The 21,151-nt window shown below is 40.3% G+C and overlaps 2 protein-coding genes and 1 long non-coding RNA gene across 5 annotated transcripts in view; 2 read left to right on the top strand and 1 right to left on the bottom strand.

Annotated features, from left to right (window-relative positions):
• The window catches only part of LOC121946127 (ATPase family AAA domain-containing protein 2-like), a 16,564-nt gene extending 10,045 nt beyond the window's left edge, over window positions 1-6,519 (top strand). For both annotated transcript variants that reach the window (XM_042490570.1, XM_042490569.1), the window contains 10 exons: window positions 349-534; window positions 654-789; window positions 1,410-1,606; window positions 1,811-1,970; window positions 2,681-2,803; window positions 3,120-3,290; window positions 3,374-4,117; window positions 4,311-4,447; window positions 5,110-5,238; window positions 5,951-6,519. In XM_042490570.1, the coding sequence (XP_042346504.1) occupies window positions 349-534; window positions 654-789; window positions 1,410-1,606; window positions 1,811-1,970; window positions 2,681-2,803; window positions 3,120-3,290; window positions 3,374-4,117; window positions 4,311-4,447; window positions 5,110-5,238; window positions 5,951-5,983 (2,016 nt within the window). In that variant the 3' untranslated portion in view covers window positions 5,984-6,519. The remainder of the gene's footprint in view (window positions 1-348; window positions 535-653; window positions 790-1,409; window positions 1,607-1,810; window positions 1,971-2,680; window positions 2,804-3,119; window positions 3,291-3,373; window positions 4,118-4,310; window positions 4,448-5,109; window positions 5,239-5,950) is intronic.
• Window positions 3,540-7,430, bottom strand: LOC121946129. The gene is made up of 2 exons (XR_006105993.1): window positions 7,350-7,430; window positions 3,540-3,696 (listed from the first exon to the last, which is right to left on the bottom strand). It is a non-coding gene; the product is annotated as an uncharacterized LOC121946129 (long non-coding RNA).
• On the top strand, window positions 6,836-21,151 carry LOC121946128 (zinc fingers and homeoboxes protein 1-like). 2 transcript variants are annotated; one of them, XM_042490572.1, is made up of 8 exons: window positions 6,836-7,696; window positions 9,417-9,751; window positions 9,857-10,320; window positions 10,688-10,891; window positions 11,085-11,300; window positions 12,286-12,450; window positions 12,664-13,875; window positions 15,085-21,151. In XM_042490572.1, the coding sequence occupies exons 2-8, from the start codon at window positions 9,544-9,546 to the stop codon at window positions 15,361-15,363; spliced, it is 2,748 nt and encodes a 915-aa protein (XP_042346506.1). In that variant the 5' UTR covers window positions 6,836-7,696; window positions 9,417-9,543; the 3' UTR covers window positions 15,364-21,151. The 2 variants fall into 2 exon arrangements, with proteins under 2 accessions (XP_042346506.1, XP_042346505.1); XM_042490571.1 differs by having other exon boundaries at window positions 12,661-13,875.

Below are 21,151 nucleotides of genomic sequence, written 5' to 3'. Positions count from 1 at the left end.
TGCCTGTTTTTTATGAACAGCAGTCAAAACACAAAAAATTATTGAATTTACATTGATGTAAAATGCAGTTAATTGAATGGTTTTTTTTTTCTTTTTTACTTTCTGACTTTAATCATAATTAATTATCAAAATGGTTATTCACACCAGTCGACTAACTGTTTCCACATTAGCTTAATGCAACTGTACAGTTTCCTTAACTTTCTAATGTTCCCATCATACCTTTGATTTATGCATTTAACCTTCATCATCCTGTCATATTGATATTCATCAGCTGTATCTGTACATTTACATCAAGTTTTTGATAATATCCATACCATTTATTATGGTTTTATGTCATATGTTTTGCAGATCTTTGTTGAAGCAAAGCGGACCTCTCCCAGTATCCTCTACATTCCTCATATTGGACAGTGGTGGGAAACAGTGGGTCCAGCCTTGAGAGCCACGTTCCTCAGCCTGCTCAGCTCCATCCCTGCCTTCTCCCCTATACTGCTTCTGGCTACCTGCAACCTGCAGTATGACCAACTCAGTATGGAGGTAGGGAGAGAGGAGCGACGCCCTGTTGACTTGTTTTTGTTGTATATAAAATGATTCTCTGACAGGCAAAAACCTTATCATCAAGTGTTCTCCACCTCTCACGTTACTCACGTTCTCAGGTGCAGGAGTTGTTCCGGATCGAGTATGGAGAGGTTTTCCACATTCAGGTCCCTACCAGCAGAGAAAGAAGGCACTTCTTTGAGGATCTTATTCTCAATCAGGCTGCCAAGGCCCCTGCTTCAAAAAAGAAAGCTGGTGAGAAATAGATATGTGCGGTTACAATATACAGATGTAAGCTTGGTCCCGCTTAAACTCAGGGCTAGCATAACATTGTTCAGGGTTTAAAGTGTATATAAAACAAAAGAAGCACATGAAAATTACACTACATGTTAACAAATTATGCAACAAACAAGACATCAACATAAGGGACAACATCGATTCAAAGCAAACATGCATTCAAACTGCTCTATGACAGTCAAAAGGGACTTAAATTGATGTAGAGGCGTTGGCTTATCTAATTTTTAAAGCTTCTGCAGATGGTTTCACTTGTGTGGAGTGTAGTATGTAAGAGCCAGTTTCCCAAGATCCCAAGTATTTACTTTATTGATTTGAAGATCATCTGCATCACTTTAATGATCGTCTACGTCACATAGCACTTGGTTTGGAAACACAGCTGAGTAGGTGTGACATTTAATTGAAATGCAGTGCACCCATTATACCTGTTATGGTGAAGCAATTGGTGTGGGTAACTTATCAAAAGGATGTCTGCACACTAAAAGTCAATCTGATATTAATGTTGTGTAGTGATGTTAGTTAAATTCACTTCTCACTGTATGCTTCCTTCTATCAACCTTCCACTTTTTTTCTCTCTTAAGTGCTCAATGCATTGGAGGTGCTTCCTGTCGCCCCCCCACCTCCCCCACGTCAACTGACAGAAGAGGAGATCCAAAGATTAGAGGAGCAGGAGGAAGATACCCTCAGGGAGCTCCGCCTTTTCCTGCGTGATGTTACCAACCGTCTGTCCCAAGATAAACGCTTCAAGGCTTTTACAAAACCTGTGGATTTAGAAGAGGTAGCTGTTCCTTTATATATCTCATATTCCCTCATATAGCCATACTTGAAGCTGACTCTGTTGGCTTAACTGAGAAAAATATCTGTACTCTAACAGGGTTATTGTTGCACAGTCCTCCATTATTCATCATTCTTTTCAGCGTTTACTTTGATCCCTTCTCACCACTGTTGTAATTACAGCAGCCTCTTTGTCTCTGTGTCTAAGGTGCCAGATTATGCTGAGGTGATCAAGAAGCCTATGGACTTGTCAACCGTTCTCTCAAAGATTGACCTCCATAAGTATGCGACGGTTAAAGAGTTTCTCCAAGACGTAGATCTCATCTGGCAGAATGCTCTGGAATACAACCCAGACAGGGACCCATCAGGTATATACAGTGATCAGTATAAAACATACCTGCCATCCTCGAAGAAAACCATATACCGTATTAAGGGAATACTTCACCCACAAAATTACCATTTATGTATCAGTTAGCCGTGCGATGTTACCTTGAAATTGTGAAGAAAACTTGTTTTTCTTGCATTACTCTACAGAAAACAGTGAACATATTGGTTTATTAAAGGGGGACCCGGTTAACAACAGCAAAACTAGATGAAAGCATCATCTCACACAACTTGTGCTGTGTAAACCAAGTTTCATTTATTCAGTTGAATGTTCAGCGCTTCTCCAAACATGCATTTTCACCAAAAAAAACCTCAGTATTTGAGTCTCACTTTTTAAATGTTTCAGTTAAGTTACAAACAGTAATGTTTAAATGAAAAATGATTGTGTTTGGGAAGTACTGAGCATACGACTGGATAAATGAGACTTGTTTTGATATAATTTTGCTGATATTAACTGTGGACCCCAGTCAAAAATCAAATATTAGTTTACCATTTCAATTGGTGGCATGCAAGAAATTGTTTTTAAAAAATAATAATAATAAATTCAAGGTAACACATCATGACTAATTAATTTACAAATTGGCATTTTGTGGGTTAATTATTCCTTTAATACTTACAGTAACCCATTATTGTAATGCAACAGTTAGACATATAAGTTACATTTTAACTCATCAAGTTTGTGCGTTTTCTCCAGACCGTCAGATCCGCCACAGAGCGTGTGCACTGAAGGACACTGTCCATGCTATCATCAGAGATGAACTGGATGAAGATTTTGAGAAGATTTGTGTGGAGATCAAAGCATCACGCAGCAGAAGAGGTGAGTACTGTGTGTATTTGTGTACATACATATAGCTAGAAGGCCTGAGGGCTGACTTTACTCTAGAGACTAATTAGTGGTTAATTTTGAAAACTTTATATGAAGTAGCCTGCACCAAGTTTATGCTTTTAATTTGATATTACTATATTTATTCCAGATGCCCTGTTTTGTTAACAAAGTTACTCCACTTCTCACAGAAATATTTGCATCCACTTAAACCAGACCTTCAGTTTCAGAATGAATAGGGTTTCACAAAGTAGTAGAATGACAAAAAAAACATTGTGTCTTTTTTTTTTTTTTGTTTGGACTACCTCAGATTGCTCCACTGCCCGGTTTGCTCCGTCTTTCTACCACGTCCTTCCCAAACAGTCCAAATCGCCTGCTGAGGCCAAGATCACTGATATGACCCCACAAAGAGAGCCAGCTGGACCCACTGCCATAGTCACTCCCAATACCAGTGCCACTGCTGTTACACCTAAAAACACAGGTAAAGACTACTATAGATAACAAAATAATGAAACGATATACCTAAAAACACTTTAACAATAAAATTATCTTTTGTTTCTCCAGCCCAGAAGAAGAAAAAGCGGAAGAGTCGCTGGGCCTCTGGCTTGTATGCAAAGAAAAAGCCATCCTCCTCTCCTCACACGTCCAGAGATGACACACATTTGGGGTCTGATGAGGAGGAGGAAGATGGGGACGATGAGGAGGAGGTTGTGAGGGCAGGAGGAGCAGAGTGTGATGAGGGGACTGGGGGAGAGGAGGATCAGGTGATGTTTGATGTTGAGTCAGTGCCTGCACCAGTTCAGGAAGGTAGTATTGAGCCCACTGCAGAGGAGCATGACGGTCAGGAAGGAGGAGAGAAGAGTGAAGCTGCTAAAGATGAGGATATCCTGTGTGAGACAGAGAAACCAGAAAATAATGAGCAGACACAAAACGAAAAAGAAATGGTGGATAAAGCTGTCACAGATCAACCAGAACCGTTAGAGGAAAACACAAAGTTGACAAAGGCAGAAAATGAGAACAGTGAAACCATTTCAGTGAACACTAACAAGGACAGTCACACTGAGACAGAAGGAGACACCCAGGGGCAGTCCAACACAGCAGAGAGTGGTGAAACTAATTGCCAAAAGCGGACAGAAACTAAGACTGAAAAATGTCAAACTGTAACTCAGGCAGATGACATGAACAACAAGGTAGTAGTAAAGGAGGCAGAACAGAGCAGCCCTGCTGAACCCATGGAGGTGGAAGCAACAGACACTTCAACCACAGATGTCTCTGCAGCTGTCAGAGGAGAGGAGGACACTGGTGCAGGTATATTAACACTGCCTTACACTAAGAGCTTTAAGTGAAAAAGTGTAGAGACAACATAACAAATGCAGACTTTTAATTCACAAAATCCCTAGTGAAAAAAAAAAGTGTAGTGTTTTTAAGAGACATCAGTATGTCAGCAGACTGTCATGAATTATAGGCATCCAAACACTTTGGGCACATTTCTTTGTTTTAGAGCGGAGCGTGAGGCGTATAACTCGGGCTCTAAAGAACGCTGTGCAGCAGCAGCAGCAGATGGTCGATGTGGACAAAGCTCTACAGATCCTGGAGCAGGAAACTCCTCTACTGGTGGTGGACAGAGACAAATTAAAGGTTTGTGGGATACTGTGGTGTTCGGTCTTTTTATAGTTACTGCTCGGATGGGTTTTCTGCATCTTGACTTCAATCATGGAAGCCCTAATACACAGATGACAAAACTACTTTGTAAGGATGCATTATATTGGATGTTTTGCCACTATTCAACATGCCGATATATAACAGCTCATTTCGCCGATAGCGATATCAATATATCCACTTTTTTCACATAACTTTAGTGATCATCAAGTCTCTTCTATAGTGGAATAAACATCATGTTATACATACTCTTATCATGATGGCCCACCAGCAGATGGAGACATAAAATACAATGCTTTTCAATGTATGTAATATTCACTGATTATGCAAAATAAGAAAAATACTTCCCTTAGGGTTGATGTTTTGCACATTTTCACTTTGTCAATTAAAAACGAAATCGATTTGTGATATTGGCAGAAATCGGCATGTTGGCGGATTCTGATATTTAATTTTCAAAGCCAATATCTGCCAATACCTGTGACGTGCTGATTTTATCATGCGCCCCTACTCCTTTGTGTTGCCCTCCCCTTCCCCTGTACTCTTGGGATTTTTCTCCACAGGACGTCATTTGGCTTGATAACTAAAATTTTAAATTTGCTTATTATTCCTCATTCTCTTTCCTTTCTTCCCCATTTCTTCAGGAGCTGCTGGAAAGAGTAGTGACCAAGACTGAAGGCTACGAGGTCTATAAGCTGGAGAAACTCTATGCTCTGCTCTGCCAGAGCATCTATAGACACAGACGAGACTACAACAAAACGTCACTAATACAGGTTAGTATCGGCCTGCACTCAGGCGCAGACTGGTCACTGTGCAGTTCAGAAATGTTCCTGGTTAGCCGGTCTTCCCAGCATCATATACCCTTGTTAACACCTTCTTTTGATAACCATTTGCAGTCACATGTTTATACTTCTGCTTAGTTCAGCAAGTCCTTTGTTAGCTCTCCCTGTGGGCGACCAGGTGCTCATGGGCACAGTGTTGGCTACCTCTGATAAGGCTTATAATATTTGATAGCCATTCCAGCAATAAAAATGATTTGTTAATTAATTTATTACTAGTTTTAATGTTTTACCTATTAGTCTCACACCAACAGTACAAAATAACAGATTACGTTTCTTTATGAATGATTGGTTGAACCAAAAATATGTTTAATTATTTTGCATTTGGTTTATCGAACTGGGGCCCGGGCTGCTTTTTGTTGCCAGTCTGCTCCTGACTACTGATGATGTTGTCTTCTTTACTAGAGATATTCTGACTTGTCATAGCAATAAAAGCAAAGGTGAAACTGAAAACCTTAACGAAGGCTAAGCTGGTAAAAAAAAAAAAAGCGTTGCCTTTGAGCCCAACAGAAGTGACCTGCTACAATGTGTTATTCAACATTAATACAATTATTTGCTATTATGAACATACAATGGATGGTTATTTTTTACGTAAAGCACTTTAATGTTTCTAATGTATTGTCATTTCCTGTTCTCGTTTGATTAGGAGTTGGAGCAAGAGATTGAAGACTTCTGTTGACTTTTCTACTGGAAGAATATGATTTTTTAAGTTAAATTATCATACTCATCCTTTGAGATATGTAAATATACATTGGTGCTATTTTCATAGAAATCTACAGGCACCCGTTTTTGTGCATTCGCTAAATCTTTGTATTACTGCTTTTGTTTATATTTAATTAAATAACTTTCCTGTAAATGTTTTTGTGTACCCTTTTATGGGCTTGTCAGGTAATAGTTGGTGGTGTCAACTTTAATGTCATAAGCAAACAATGATTCATGTGGCCCCTACTGTGTTTAGGGGACTTGAGTTAGAAAGTATCATGACTGTCTCTTGGAATCATCACTTGAGTCATTTTTTTGTATGCACAGAGACCAAACATTTAACAGCCTTTGTTACAAATTGGGAATGTGGTATTTACCTAGTAAACAAAGGTACTGTTGAATTGCATTATGGTAAGTGTAGGATCCAGGATTTTTGGAGTCTTACCCAATTTATAGTCATTAAGAGACATATCTCTGTGACATTTTCATTCAATCTGTGTCTAACAGCCTCAGCTTATTTAAATACAATACAAAAATGTTCAAAATCGTTGTGAATAACATAGCTACTAGGATTTTTTTTTTAAAAAACAACAGGTTTGCAGTAGTGTGAAAACCATACGGTGTTATTCCAGGTTACTGTAAATTTTGTGTATTTGGGATGTATTAATATATTACAGCCGCTGGCTAGTTTAACTTACATCCTAGTTATTGTTTTTATTTATTTTCCAACCAATGGAAGCAGGATGATAAAGATGTTAGTGTCAAATTACCTACAAATTCAGCTACATTTTATTTTCGCACAAGTATAAATAAATAATGGGGCGTTTACGAAGCATTATCACAAGCAAGATGTAACGCGCATTACAGCGTAGCCGAGTTGAAAATAGTGCAAATAGATTAAATGATAATCAACACGTAAACTGCAAAACAGGACGAGATCAGGTGCTCTGAAAGCAGACTTTGCAGTGTCAGTGTTGTCCTCAAGTAGCTTCTACTGCCCCGACAGGTCATGTAAGGACAGGTTGGCAGCCAGCCGGCTTGGGAAACGAATGAATTTAGGGCCCGTTTTAACGTTTTTCAACCACACTTTTATTTCTGGGCAGCGCGTAAGCTCAATTTAACTCATAAAGAGTATAATTCAGTGGTGAGATAATATATAATTTAGCTAATTTTAAGAACGAAAACGTTAAAGCAGCGAGAGTCGCCGAGGAATGACGTCAGCACGTAACACATTGAATGATGACGCCGTTTGATCATTAAAAAAAATCAGCCGTTAAAAAATATCAGAGAATTAGGTCAGCACATTAACACAGGACTAACGACCACAATATGAGTGTAACTACCGTGTTTTAGCTTATATAATTCTCTCAAAGGTGCGACCTGGGTGTAAAATAACCTGCCCCAACGAGGAGAGCGATGTCCGGTGTTCCCAGCATCTGCAGACGGGAGCCGTAGCCGTTAGACCGGTCCGTCTGTCTGTCTGCCTTTCTCCGCTGGGTTTTGGAGACCCGCAAACCCAAATAACGCTAGCTGCTGTAGTCCCGGCCAGGCTGTAACTGAATTATTAGCCGGGAGAAGGAGAGACACCACCAGACAGAACCAGAAAGCTGCTCTACCGAGACCCAGGAAAATACTCGTCGCCTCGTCTCGACCGCCTGGTAGCAACACAGTGCACATTTCAGTAGTTCCAGTAAGTTTACCGCCAGACATGATCAATAATAATGACTGCCCCGGCTAACACCGGCTAGGTGGCTAACCTCATATACATGCTAGATGCTGTAGAGCTCATTTAAAAGTCCTCTTATATTAATTTATTGCTTCAACGTTACTTTGACGAATTAGCTAGCTCACACCTCCAAATTGTTCCTGATGTGCTAACTATTAATGCAAATGATCTCGTGGTGGCAGTGCAGAATAGCATACTGTACACAGTAACGTTATTGTGAACATTGTTCAATCTGTTTAACGGACTTAATCAGCAACAATAAACCCCAGTCAGATTGCTGTGTTGTCTCTGAAGTGGAAATTTTAATCACACATTTGCAACACCTCTATCACAATGAATGCAGAATTCACTGGGCTCACTGTTCATTGTGATAGAGGTGTTAATGAGGCGGCAACCATCAAGTTAATTTATGACATGCCATCAGAAAATATAAATGATATCTTGGTGTTGCTTAAAAATCCTGATTATTTAATTTGGGCCCTGCTACTGCTAGACCAATAACCAGCCTAAAGGTGGGTGTACCCTGCAATACACTCCAACGTATTGTACATCAACTGGAATAAGACAATGAATACATGAAGGATTGGGTGTGAGTTCAGTACTGAAGTTAATGTCTTTTATGTGAAATCATGTTGTGTAAGGATTTTAAAAAAATTAGTTGTCACAATTAATGGCTTTAAATAGGGCTGCAGCCATTGATTATTTGTTCTTGATTCATTAATAAGCATATACAATGTAAATGGTAAAAATGCCCATAATCATTTCCTGGAGTCTATGGACACATTTTTCATCTTGTGTCAGTCAGTTGTATTCAAAGTGCAATATAGTAATAAAACAGAAAAAGCAGCAAATGACAGCCAAAAAACAGTTGCTTACAAAAGTAATTAAATGATTTTATATGATTTTTATGCAGACAATTGATGTCATTGTATTGCCCGTTAATGTGACCATGCCTTGCAGTCTTCTGAATTTATTTGTATGTATTACCGTTGTTGGTGATAAATGCAAATCTCATATTAAACTGCACTTGCTAGATCTGTTTACAGGCCCACTTGAATCATGCCATTAGTCATCATGCTGAAAAAAGTATTTCCACCCCCTGAGTACTTCATGCAATCAGATGTCAGTGTTCAAATGTGTGTTTGGCTACATAAACACCAGACTTTACATACAGTTTAACTGTGAAGTATCATGTCTTTGTTGGGTTTAAGGTAAATTCTCTGTGAACTGAAAATGTTCACTCTAACTCAATTCCAGAAACGATTGCATACGTATGCATATGCACTGTTGTCTTAATTATGAGTAGGGTTTCAGCTAACTAAAGATAAATATATTGGTTATTTAGTAGAAAAAGTTATTTTTTAGCCCACTAAAAGTTAGAAAATAAACATTGCAATGTCATATAGCAGGGAGGGATTTAAAACTGCTTCATTTTTTATGTCAGTAATAATTCCTCAAGGTATTTAGTTTCTCTTGATAGGAAGCAGAAAAGACAAAGCAGTCCTCACAGTTGTGAAGCTGCTTTTTGTATGACTTATAAGACTGAATTAGCTGTGTACGGCCGATTCTCAAAAGAAGTAAGAAGAACTTGAGAAGAAAAACATGGAAACATTTTCTACGATTTACACTTTTTTTTGACAAATCCCTTATGGTATTTGCATATTTGTTATGTTTCCTCCACCAGAAGTCAATAATTCAAGGACTCACGTCGCATGTGAACAGAACCACCTGACCAAAGTCATGTGAGCCTCGACCCTTCTGTCCCAGATCGTCTTTACTCAGAGTAGAAGTAAACAGAGTTTGCTTTGACAATGTCGAGCCGCCGGAAATCGACCACACCTTGCATGGTGCTTCCCTCTGATGTGGTGGAGCAGGAAGAGGTGGAGCAGAAAACAGAAAGGGCAAAGGAGGAAGAGGCGGAGGAAGAGGAGGGGAAGGTAAAGGAGGGAGCAGAGGAGGGGTCGACTGCAGAGGAGCTGGGTCAGGCAATAGTGGTTGTCCCCGCCCCACCAAATACAGGTGAGATTCTTTTTGGCCCATTTTCCCATGTGCACATGACAATGGCATATTGCTAGCCTGAAATGTAGTCAAACTTTGTTAATAAATACATTATTATCATCTTAGATGAGCCCAGTGTCTCTGCTGTAGAAGACAGTGAAGTACCCGCTCCCTCACTGAAACGCAGCGCCACAAACCCTCCAGATGAATCGAGCAGCGACCAGCCCACCCAGGAACAACAGTGTGATACATCCGAGGAGGGAGGAGCAGACCCTGCCACGGTTGCTGCCATTTCCCTCAGCAAGACGCCCATTATGAGGATGAAGACCAAATCTGAACCCAAAAGGATCGCAGTGTCCCTAAAGTCAGCAGACGAGGCGGTGGAGGGTTTTGGAGCTGGTGGTGAGGGAGAAGTGGGCGGAGAGCAGGAACCTATCGAAGCTCCTCTTGGACCAATGACGCCTGTGGAGATGCTGCTGCATGATTCCATGAAGCTCGGTGGAAGCGGCTTGCTGGTCAGTCCATCTTCAGAGCAGCAGAGGAAATCATCCTCCATAAACCCCACAGTTCTGCCTGCTGGACTGGCACAGGTACAAAGTCTCCATTTTACAAAGGTTAAGTAAGCTCACAACAGCAGCGTGCATGCAAAAACACTCTATTTACCCCTATTTGTGAAAGATTATTGCATGTTTTCAATTTCAACAGAAGCATGAACACCTAAAATTGGCTATGATGCTTTGGAAAATGAGTGGCCATGATGTTATATATCCTCAACAGAGAGGTTAGATGTCTACTTCAGCCACAGAATAGCAGCCTCGCAGGTATTCATTGTCAGTGCAGAGACACTTTTTGCAGGACAGCAACTTGCCAAACAGAGCTCGAGCAATGTCTCACCATTGCCACTATGTAGCATTATCAATCAAGACCTTTCTCATCTCCTCCGTCTCTTTACTTCAGGTGCTGTCTGCTTTTCAGGCACAGCAGAGTGCAGCAGCAGCTCAGCCTCAGCTGCTGATTCCCCTCAGCAGCATCCCCTCCTACAGTGCAGCTATGGATACCAATGCCCTGCTAGGCAACACATACAAGAAGTTTCCTTACCCTTCCATGGCTGAGATCAGCAGCCTGGCAGCACAGACACAGTTCACAGAGGAGCAGATCAAGGTATATGAAAGTTGGTTGATGTTTTGGGTAGATTACAGCATATGACACATCAAAACTCTACAAACAGAAGCTCTTTACTCGGTGTATTTTAAGTAAAAAGCAACCTTAATCTTAATCAGAATTTAAGCCTGAAGTTTACTGAATATTGCCTTTTTGTAAATGATGGAGTCAAATGTACTTGATCTACACTCAGGTGTGGTTCTCAGCCCAGCGACTGAAGCACGGTGTGAGCTGGACTCCAGAGGAAGTAGAGGAGGCCAGGAGGAAACAGTTTAATGGCACGGTGCACACTGTTCCTCAGACCATCACTGTCATACCTGCTCACCAGCTCTCAGCAGCTGCTAACGGCCTGCAATCCATTCTTCAGACCTGCCAGATAGTGGGCCAGCCCGGCCTGGTGTTCACACAGGTAGGTAAGGAAAGAAAATACACCATATCTAACAGGACTCTGCTTTGACTGTCCTCGCCTTTAACCCAGTCAGTTAAAACTGGTGTGACTCTTGACATGCTTTAGTTTGAATGAAACTGACTTGGATTGCCTGCTTTAGTTTGAAAAAACTTTGTATTAGCTGGTCTTATTTGGCATGACTTAACTTAAGTCAGCTTGGCATAGCTTCAATTTAATTTAATTCAACTTGATTGTTTTAACTTAATTTGACATGAAACAATTGCGTTGACTTTGATTGTATTTAACAAATTTTAATTGGACATTGAGATGACTTTGACTTATCTGCTTGCTGCATCTCTATCACCCTGCCATTACTATATTAATACAGTTTAAACAGGCAGTAATGCCTTCAGAGTGAAGCCATTAAAGATCATGTATGGAGGAAACTACTGTTTCCTGCAATCAGCAGTATTAAAGCAGGTGTGTTCCATGAGCTGTGAAAGTAAACATATCCTTTGGTTACTTTGTATTTGCTTAAATGATGTTTAATGAATATGGTCTAAATATTTGTCCTTTTGCAACCATTTCAGAACTATATCACTACATGTTATTTGCTGTTTTGTTTTGTTTTTTTACCAGGTAGCAAAATGCAAAATTGGTTTACTGTTAGCAGATCTAGATCTGGCATTTTGTGATACTGATAATATATATATATTTAAGATCTCACAGTATGACTGACCCGTAGAAATAACATACTTTATAAAGCCAGCTGAGACTCATATTTTACAAATTAGAAGAAATGTAAGTCCAGTTACACAAATACATGGATAGGTTACAGCAGTTCCACACCTGAAAAGCAGTTTTAGAGCTCTTTCCTTTAAGTGAAGTGCTGTAAATAATGGCTGTAGTCACTTAAAACTACAAACTCCTAAATAAACTACATTCCTCTCTGGTGTTATGTCTCATGCTCATATTCTGTGTGTCATTATTTTCTAAATTTGTTTAGGTCGGCCCAGGGGGGCACCTTCCAGTGACCAGTCCCATCACTCTGACAGTGGCGGGGCTGCCCAGCCAGTCCCAGAGCTCCAGCAGAGTTTCCTGCCAGCCCACCCCAACAAACAGTGAGCTGAAACGGGCTACCACTGTCCAGCCCCCTTCTCTTTCTCCACAGGTGGGGACCTGCTTTATTTTACCTCAGTCAGTGCTCAAAATTATGACATAGTGTCTCCATTAGTTGTATGTAATATTTGTCTGACCCCCAAAAAGTCGCACACATCTCATTTGTAGCCTTTGTCTCTTTTCCCTAGCAGGTATTTGGTACCACTGACTGGCACTGTAGAAACCCTTATTTATTATATGAATCTCCCCTTCTCTTTCTAAGGAGAACTCCGCCCTCAGCGCTGACACATTCAGTTTGCGACCTAAGAAGTCCAAAGAGCAGCTAGCAGAACTGAAAGCCAGCTACCTGAAAAACCACTTTGTCACTGATGCAGAAATCGCCCGGCTGATGAAGCTCACCAACCTCACAAAAGGAGAGATCAAGAAATGGTTCAGTGACACCAGGTACAACCAGCGCAACTCCAAGAACAGCCATGTCATTGTTTTCCATGATGGAGGCAGAGGAGGGGGCAGCTGTGGTAGCAGCACTAGCACCGCCATAGTTATTGACTCAAGCGATGAGACCCCCACATCTCCCCATCCTCCACGCACTCCTCCTGTGAAGGAGAAGGAGACACGGCCCAAAACTTGGAATCCTTTCCCAGATTTTACCCTGCAGAAGTTTAAGGAGAAGACTCCGGAGCAGTTGGTGGTGCTGGAGGAAAGTTTTGAGAAGAGCAGCACCCCATCAGATGAAGAACTGAGCCGTCTGAGGACAGAGACTAAACTGACGCGGAGGGAGATTGATGCCTGGTTCACAGAGAGAAGAAAAATGCCACCTGCCAGTACTTGCTCCCCAGATTCTTCAGAGGGTGGAAAGATAGAGGCAGAGGGAGCAAAAGCGGGAGAAGGAGGAGCAGGAGCCAGTTCTTCTTCTCCTACTGCCTCCTCATCTCGTAAAGGTAGTCTAACTCCTCCTGGCAGTCGCAGTAAGCAGCTGCCCGGCAGCAGCAACAAAGACATGAAAGATAAGAGTAAAAAGACTCCGGAGCAACTCCATATTCTGAAAAGTGCCTTTGTGCGAACCCAGTGGCCCACACCAGAGGAGTACGACCAGCTGTCAGAAGAGAGCGGCCTCCCTCGGTCTTACATCGTCAGCTGGTTTGGGGACTCTCGGTACTCATGGAAGAACAGTAACCTGAAATGGTTCTTCCAGTACCAAAGTGGCAATGTGGAAGGGCCAAATGGTGGAGGAAGCAATAAAATGGGAGGCACTGGTCGAAAAAGACGTGGCCGAAGTCGTGGCTGGGGGCGGTCCAGAACCAGAAAGCAGCCAAGAAGGTCTGCCTCCTCCAGTGCAGATTTGGATAGAGCTCCTTTGCCAAGGAAATCAAAGAGCGGGAGGGAGATTCTGAAGGAGTACTACCTGAAGTACCGTTTTCTGAATGAGCAGGACCTGGATGAGCTCGTCACTAAGACCAACATGAGCTACGAACAGGTAATGACATGTTTTTTAGCATGGGATTTGAGGAGACTTAGGTATGTGTCATTGTGGTTTGTATCATACCAGTGTGTCCGTGTGTTCTCTCTTCTTTTCATTTGTGGTGTATTTTGTTGTCCAGTTGTTTACACTGCATCATCACATCAAGTCAATTTTATTTATAAAACCCTAAATCACATATTTGGCCTAAAGGGTTTTATATTATACAGTAGTTTTAATAGAGAAACAATGACAGAATGACAGTCTTAATACATGGCATACATACCGGTGGGCATAAAACGTAAAATCTTTACAGCTTGATTTTCTGTTCACTGTGTGTTAAAGTGTTAAGCTACAGCTGCTGAATCAGACAAAGCTTACTTTGTTAGAGGCATCACCGTAAACTATTGACTGATGTACCGCAAATTAAGCTGCTGGGATTTATGTTTTATTACATGTATAATATATTCTAACATATAAATTAATGTTGCAGACATAAAGGAGCTCCTGTTTGCATGTGCATACTGTCAGGCATAGGGAAATGTAAATGTAAGAACTGAATGAAAAAAGTAAAAACACTCTCAGAAAACACTTGATATCTAAAATTGGCAGTAGTCAGGAGACATAGCCCATTGCTAATATTTTAGGAATACTGAGGCCATGAATGCAAATTCCCTTAGTAGAGCTCTGACCACCTACCCTCCATGAAATGTTTGATCAACAAAACTTTTGAAAACTTTAAGCTATGCCAGCTATGTAATTCTGGTGAAGAGTACTAAATAAGCGTCTGAGTTCCCTGAAAAGCGCTCTATAAATAAAATGTATTATTAAATCCTTTTTACTGATTTATTTTATTCGATTTTATTTGTTGCTTAAAGCAGACAAATATTAAGTCTCAAAAAAAGATCAGAGTTGGCCCTAAAGATCTATAAAGTAACATGCGTCCAGTTGTGAAAAGCAAACTTATTTTCATGTCATTAAAACTCAGAGGTTAACACTGAGAGATGAAAATCAAAACTGTGAGCAAAAGAACCAAAAACAAAATCCTGCATAATGTTGATCACTTGCACTTGCTTTTTCAACATTTCTGTCCCCATTCCTTCACCAGTTAAAATTTATATGAATTCCTAGAAATACAACAAATGACATGATGACCCTGTTTTCCTCAGTGGTAGCAACAGCCCTGCTGTCATCACACACTGAACGTGTTTCTCTCTCTGTCAAAAGGTGAGGGAGTGGTTCGCCGAGGTCCAGCGACGCTTGGACATGGGGTTAGATCCCTTCCAGGAGGCGGCTGCAGGAAGGACAGACGGAGATGGAGAGGGAGGGGAGACGCAGGGAGAGGCGTCAGCAGCCACTGAGGAGCAGGGCGGTGCAGGGGCGGGAGACGAGGACGAGGATGATGATGAAGGAGAGGAGGAGGATGATGGCGATGATACGGACGACAGTGAGGTTTGGGAGCCGTCACGTAGCGTCAGGAAATCCTTGTCGGTCTCTGAAGACTAATGATTGTGGAGAGCACAGTGAAACATTACAGAATGTTAAAAGAGAAACGGTGGCATGATTAATGCTGGAAGACAGCTAGTTAAACCAAGTCCTTTTGCCACTGATTTGCATATGTGCTCATTCGCAACATGAATTCACCGTAATTAACTATTTCTGACATCATGTCTACATGAGACTAACACATGGACTATTAGCTTTAGCTCACTTTCTCAATACTTATCCACTGTAAGTAACGTGTAACAATTTCAAAAAGAATCATGCTAAAGAAGGAATTTTTTTAGCAAACCCTAGCGCACCAAACTTTGATAAAGCTTAAAAAGGAACACCATGAAGTGCAGTCTTCAAGCTGAAGATCTAACCTGTTGAGATGTAATAATTACCCAAAAAGATGGCATTTGATCGCACCTGATGAATACTGACTGAGGTTTTAATGTCGACCTTGCCCCCCTGTTGAATTTGCACTCCTTGCTTTCTCAAAAGAAGCAAGTAAGGGAGATTCACTTACACAATTATGCTGCATTTCCTTGGAGCCTGTTCTGAACACAGCAGGCCTAAATTCAAACTTCAAACTCCAATGTTATGAATGTGTTACCCCTTGTCCCAAACAAAAGTGCGCGCGCACACAAACAAACATACACACACAAAAAGACTTTGTTGTGTGTTTACAAAGGTGCTTAAAAACGTATCACAGCTAGATGTCACTGCTGAGCAATGTCCCAGTGAAACAAGCATACATCTATTTGTGGAACTGCTTGATTTTACATGTTACAGTATCTTTTTTTTCTAGCACCTGTCACATCATTGCAAGGAACAGATATGAATCAGCAGGTTGTTTGAGCTGATTGATTATGACACTGAAAGTCGGGCGTTTTATCTCTCAGAGGTAAAATTCCTAAAACGATATGAGACAAAGCACCTTACTGCTGAATGAATGCCAATGCCATGATGCTTTTAAACGCAGGATGTCTACTCAAGTCTTCCCTTTATAGCTTGTTGTTTCATTATTATTATTAATAGTATTATAGATTTTTTAACTGGACACATACAGATCTGATGGGGAAATGCCACAGTGTGTGGTTAGAATGCACTGCTAGTAATGTTTTTAAAGTCATTTTTCACCTTTTGATAGAACACATCCTGTGCTAAGGGTGATTCAGACAGTAGGCTGTTGTTCCAAAGTTGAATGTGTGGTCTCCTGAGCAGTGAGCTGTAGTTTACAAAGCACCATATGTGAACAAAATAATAGCCACCGCGAGGCAGATATCTGGGTCCACAGAAATAATAATAGAAACAAAATGAATGCTGGAGTGTTTCATTTAGAAATAACTGTTTGTGGGATTCTAATGGGTTGAATGGATGGTCTGAATTTGGGGATGCAGCATAGCAAAGTTTTCCCCAAGCCATGTAAATGTAAGCACCTACTGCAGCTCCAGTGTACATTTAGAGTATGTCAATCCACAAGTTCTCACCTATACTGCAATCACCACCAGATCACCAACACCTTGCCTTTAGGTTTGGGCTCATTTGCTCATGTCAAACAAAAGGCCTATGAATCTTTTTGGGTGTTGAGCCTTTCTTTCAAGAAACACAGTTAAAGTGGAAACAGACAACTTTTACCCTCCTAGCATTTCCAAGTGGTGTTATCGTTGGCACTGCTGTTGCAAAGACTGTCGTGTCCAGATGGTAACCCCAGATTCACGAAAATCTCCCGCAAGATTTCATCTTTTGTGATTCTATCATTTTAACCCAAACCATTATCTTTCCAAACCCTAACCAACAGCTTTTTGTGCCTAAGCCTAACCAAAACTTTGTCACACCATAAAACAGCGAGACAAGAATATTTTGAAGCGGCTCGTTTTGAAAATCTAGGGTTACCTTCTCACCATGACCTGCAAAGACAACCAGATTGCTTTCCATTTTCCTGAGAGCCTAACTACCAAAAACACAGGACACACTGTATTTTGTCATAACGGTTCCACTGTCTGCCCATTTCTTCTACTGGGGAAAAAAACTGCAAGGAATTTAAACTGATAATCTTGGATAACTTGAGATATCTGCAGCCACTGGGAAAAAATGTAAGAGCTATCCTCCTCCTGTTTTGGTTGCACAATGGTTGATGCACTTACTTTGCGACTTACAAGTTTTCATTTTCCTGAGATTGTACCTGGTGGCAGACAGAATTGCTTAGTGAAAGAGGGGCTTACAGGGAACCAGTCTGAACGCAGATGGTGTATTATTCTATAACCAGTACATTGTGCAATCAGCATTTACTTCTTAGTGATAAGTTAAAGCAAAAAACTTGTCTATTTCCGCTTTAAACACTATTTCAAATAATAATTTGATTCCAGTCTGCACTGAAGAGACAAACATGAAGCACCTAAACTAAACTTTAAAAAATGCACTTTGTCCACTTGTATACATGGTGGACTAAATCCTGATTTGGCACCTTAATCTCTTATTATACCATAAAATGGCTCTGAGAGACCAAATCTGTTTTGTATGACTTAAAACTGAACCAGTATTTTGCCTTTTTTTATCATCTGTGTGTTTTCAAGAGGAGGAATCAGTTTATCCTTTTTTTCTAAAATGATTTGTTGTTTCTTAGTTGGATGTTTGTAAGGCTCAAAAAACCTGTATAACAATCACCCATGTCTTTTTTTGCTATATTGCACAATTCGAGCCCCATTTTTAAGCTTTTCTCCTTTTGAAAATGCACAGCTGTGATATTTGTTGTCATGTTTTGTATTGTTGCTTTAAACCATGGGAGTTGTCTTGGACCTCTCACCCCTCTCCTCCAATCTACTTTTGTAAAATGAATGCTTAGACTTATGATGTGCACTTCCCAAGACATGTTTCTATTAATGATAGCAGTGTCCTGTTGGTTCCGTCTCCTTAAATTGTCTACAACATCAGACTACGGACAGACAGGGCTATAGGGACATCTTCAAAAGAATGAAACTGTCAGAAACGTCTTTAAAATTTTACTTTCTCTCATTGTGAAGAAGCAGCACAGCATTCCCTCTGTGGTGAAAGTCTACCAAATAATGCTCCTCTTTCTAACAGTTTTCCCCCATGCTTTACCACAATGAATTGACTGGACAATAGCCTGAAAACTGTCCTGACTACGGTTCTTCACAAATAGAGGAGAGACTCTGATGAAGCTTTGCAGATAAACCTATGTGCCTACATGGCTCGTACGCTTGTTTGAACAGAATTTCACCGACTCTTGACAGAAGATGAGAGAGAATTTGAAATTCCCCACTGTTGGGTGATTCGTAAAGAAGGCTTGTTCAAACTAAGTTGTGATGCATGACCGAGCTCTGCTTTCTGCCGACGCTAAAAGATGCCTAGAAACTCTGAAGTTGACATTAAGTCCTTAAACGGATACCTTGCTGTTCCGAATTGTAATGTATCTTTTTCACCAGGCACTTTTCACACTACATGTTGGCACCTTAAGCTGTCTAAAAAGCAATTTAATGAGTAACCTTGAAAGCAATGTTGTCTTCTAGCTGAAAGATAGCTGCTATGGCTTGTTTATAGTAACTGAAGGACACGTGTGTGACAAGTGCTTGGTCATGAAAAATAACAAATTCATAATGTTAAGGTATAAGTTTTGTCTAATACTGCATGCAATAATTAAGACGAACAACTGCTCATTTTGTACATACAATATTTTGGGTTGGTATACTTGGTACAGTAGAAGCCTAATCTGGGATAAGTTCTTTGTGTAGCTTTAATAATACCAGTTTCTTTCTATTACTAAGTTGACTGCAGCCATGTTTCTGTTTTCTTTTAAAAACTGTTTTTCAATTTATGGACACAGCTTCAGTTACTCTGGACTATTTTATCACCATTGCAGTCATTGTACAGCAAACATTTTGTGGCCGTTTGTTAAACCCTGGTACTACACGTTCTACAAACTGGCTGTCTGCAGTTAGCTTGTTTGAGTCCACAGGTTAGGCTTATTCCTGCCCCCTGGGTATCCAGCCCACAGTCTTTTACAGTGTGCTCTGTCTTTACTATAGTCAGTCTGTTTTGAATGGTTTTATATGTTTCTATCTATGAAAACTGTCTTTACAACTTCTTTCCAGACATCAGTGGATTGCTTGTTGACAAGATCGACTCATAAAATATGTACAATACAGTAGTGTTTTTTGAAATAGAATCACTTTTAGAGTGCGGCCGGTGTTGCCCAAGTGGCTTTTTGGTACTTTGTTGCAAAAATTATAAAGTCAGAACTCAATAGAAAAGACATGCACATAGTTGAAGGTGTTACTAAAAATAATGCCTTGGTCGCACTGGGAAATTGATTTTTTTTTTTATTAATAATGATGTCTCCAGAATTGAGGCTCTACAACGAAGTTGATTTAAAAATGGTAAATTAAGTGCAACAGAAAAAAATATTAAAAATTAATGCAGTTGTTTAAAGGGGCACGGCAAACATGAAATTTACTTGTTATGAGGAGTACAACTAAGCCTATGAAAACACAGCTTTGTAGTTTCTTATGTGGCTCTGGAGGGAGCTTTCTAAAATTAAAAAATAACCCTGATTATGTTGTAGTAATGCCATCAGGGTTATCTCAGTCTTAAAGGTCTAGTGGGTAGGATGGAGGAGGATCTATTGGCAGAAACTAATATAATATTCATAATTACGCCTTTATCAGTGTATAATCACCTTGCACAAATAGAACAAGCCATTTATATCTACAGTACATAGCATTGAAGTAGATTTTGGGAGGAACGCAGGGGACATGTAGTCCTCAGTATTTAGACAGGGCTTTTATTTTGACAAAGTTAAAGAAATGTACACCATAAATTGATGCAGAAATTGTGCAAATTGGTGATAAAGAAATTCACAAGAAAGCAAAGTGTTTGATACTCAAAATTTTCTGGCGGAACACCCCCAAAACCCAAATTTTACTTGGGTTCCCCTCAATGTTGAAATGAAACTTACGCTCCTGCTACATAGGGAGCAGGTCCACCATGTTTCTACAGTAGCCCAGAATGGACAAACCAAACACAGACTGTAGAGAAAGCTTTTTGCATTCTTACATTGAAGTGAAGGCCACCGTAGGTTCTCGCTCATGCTTGGAAAGGAAGGGGTGATGGAAGAGGTATTCAGTTGGTTGCAGTCCACAACCTCACCAATAGATGGCACCAAATCCTACACACTAGAGCTTTAAAAAATCATAACTGTCAACCTGCACTATACACAGGTGTTGTGCGGTTTAACTAAAGTGGGCATTTTTTGTGGCTTGACCTAATGAGACTTAAAGTCAGGATTTTTCAGCCTCAGTTGCACGTATTTAGACCATTGTTTTTTTATTCTGTCCCCCGACATAGAATATTAGCACTAAATATCTTGAGTACCCCGTTAATGAATTTCTGTCTACAACTGTCCAAAAAACCCTCAGTTTTAAACATCATGTATTTAGATAGATTTCCCAGGTTGCTAAGGTGCCATGTCTTCTCCCTGAGTTGTGATTTTATATCCAGCAGTCATCATGTATCCCAGTTAACCTTGTGCAGTAGAGCTAAGAGCTAACCTTGTGATCTGAGTAGTTTACCTGATGTCCTATTGTGCACACGTCATGTCTGTATCCTTCGCTATACTTCTGCTATAGTCTTCACTCGTTTTCTGTATTTAGACAGGTAGTTGGTTGAATGTTTCTTACAGCAATCAGAGATTCAAATGTTTTCACTATACAGCAGCCAGCTTTTTTTGGCAACAAAAAATACACCTTGTCAGAACTGTAATATACTATATGTATAAATGTTTTTTTAAATC

Source organism: Plectropomus leopardus, chromosome 7, assembly GCF_008729295.1.
Source record: "Plectropomus leopardus isolate mb chromosome 7, YSFRI_Pleo_2.0, whole genome shotgun sequence".
Taxonomy (NCBI): Eukaryota; Metazoa; Chordata; class Actinopteri; order Perciformes; family Serranidae; genus Plectropomus; species Plectropomus leopardus.
This window is presented reverse-complemented; position numbering and strand designations above follow the sequence as displayed.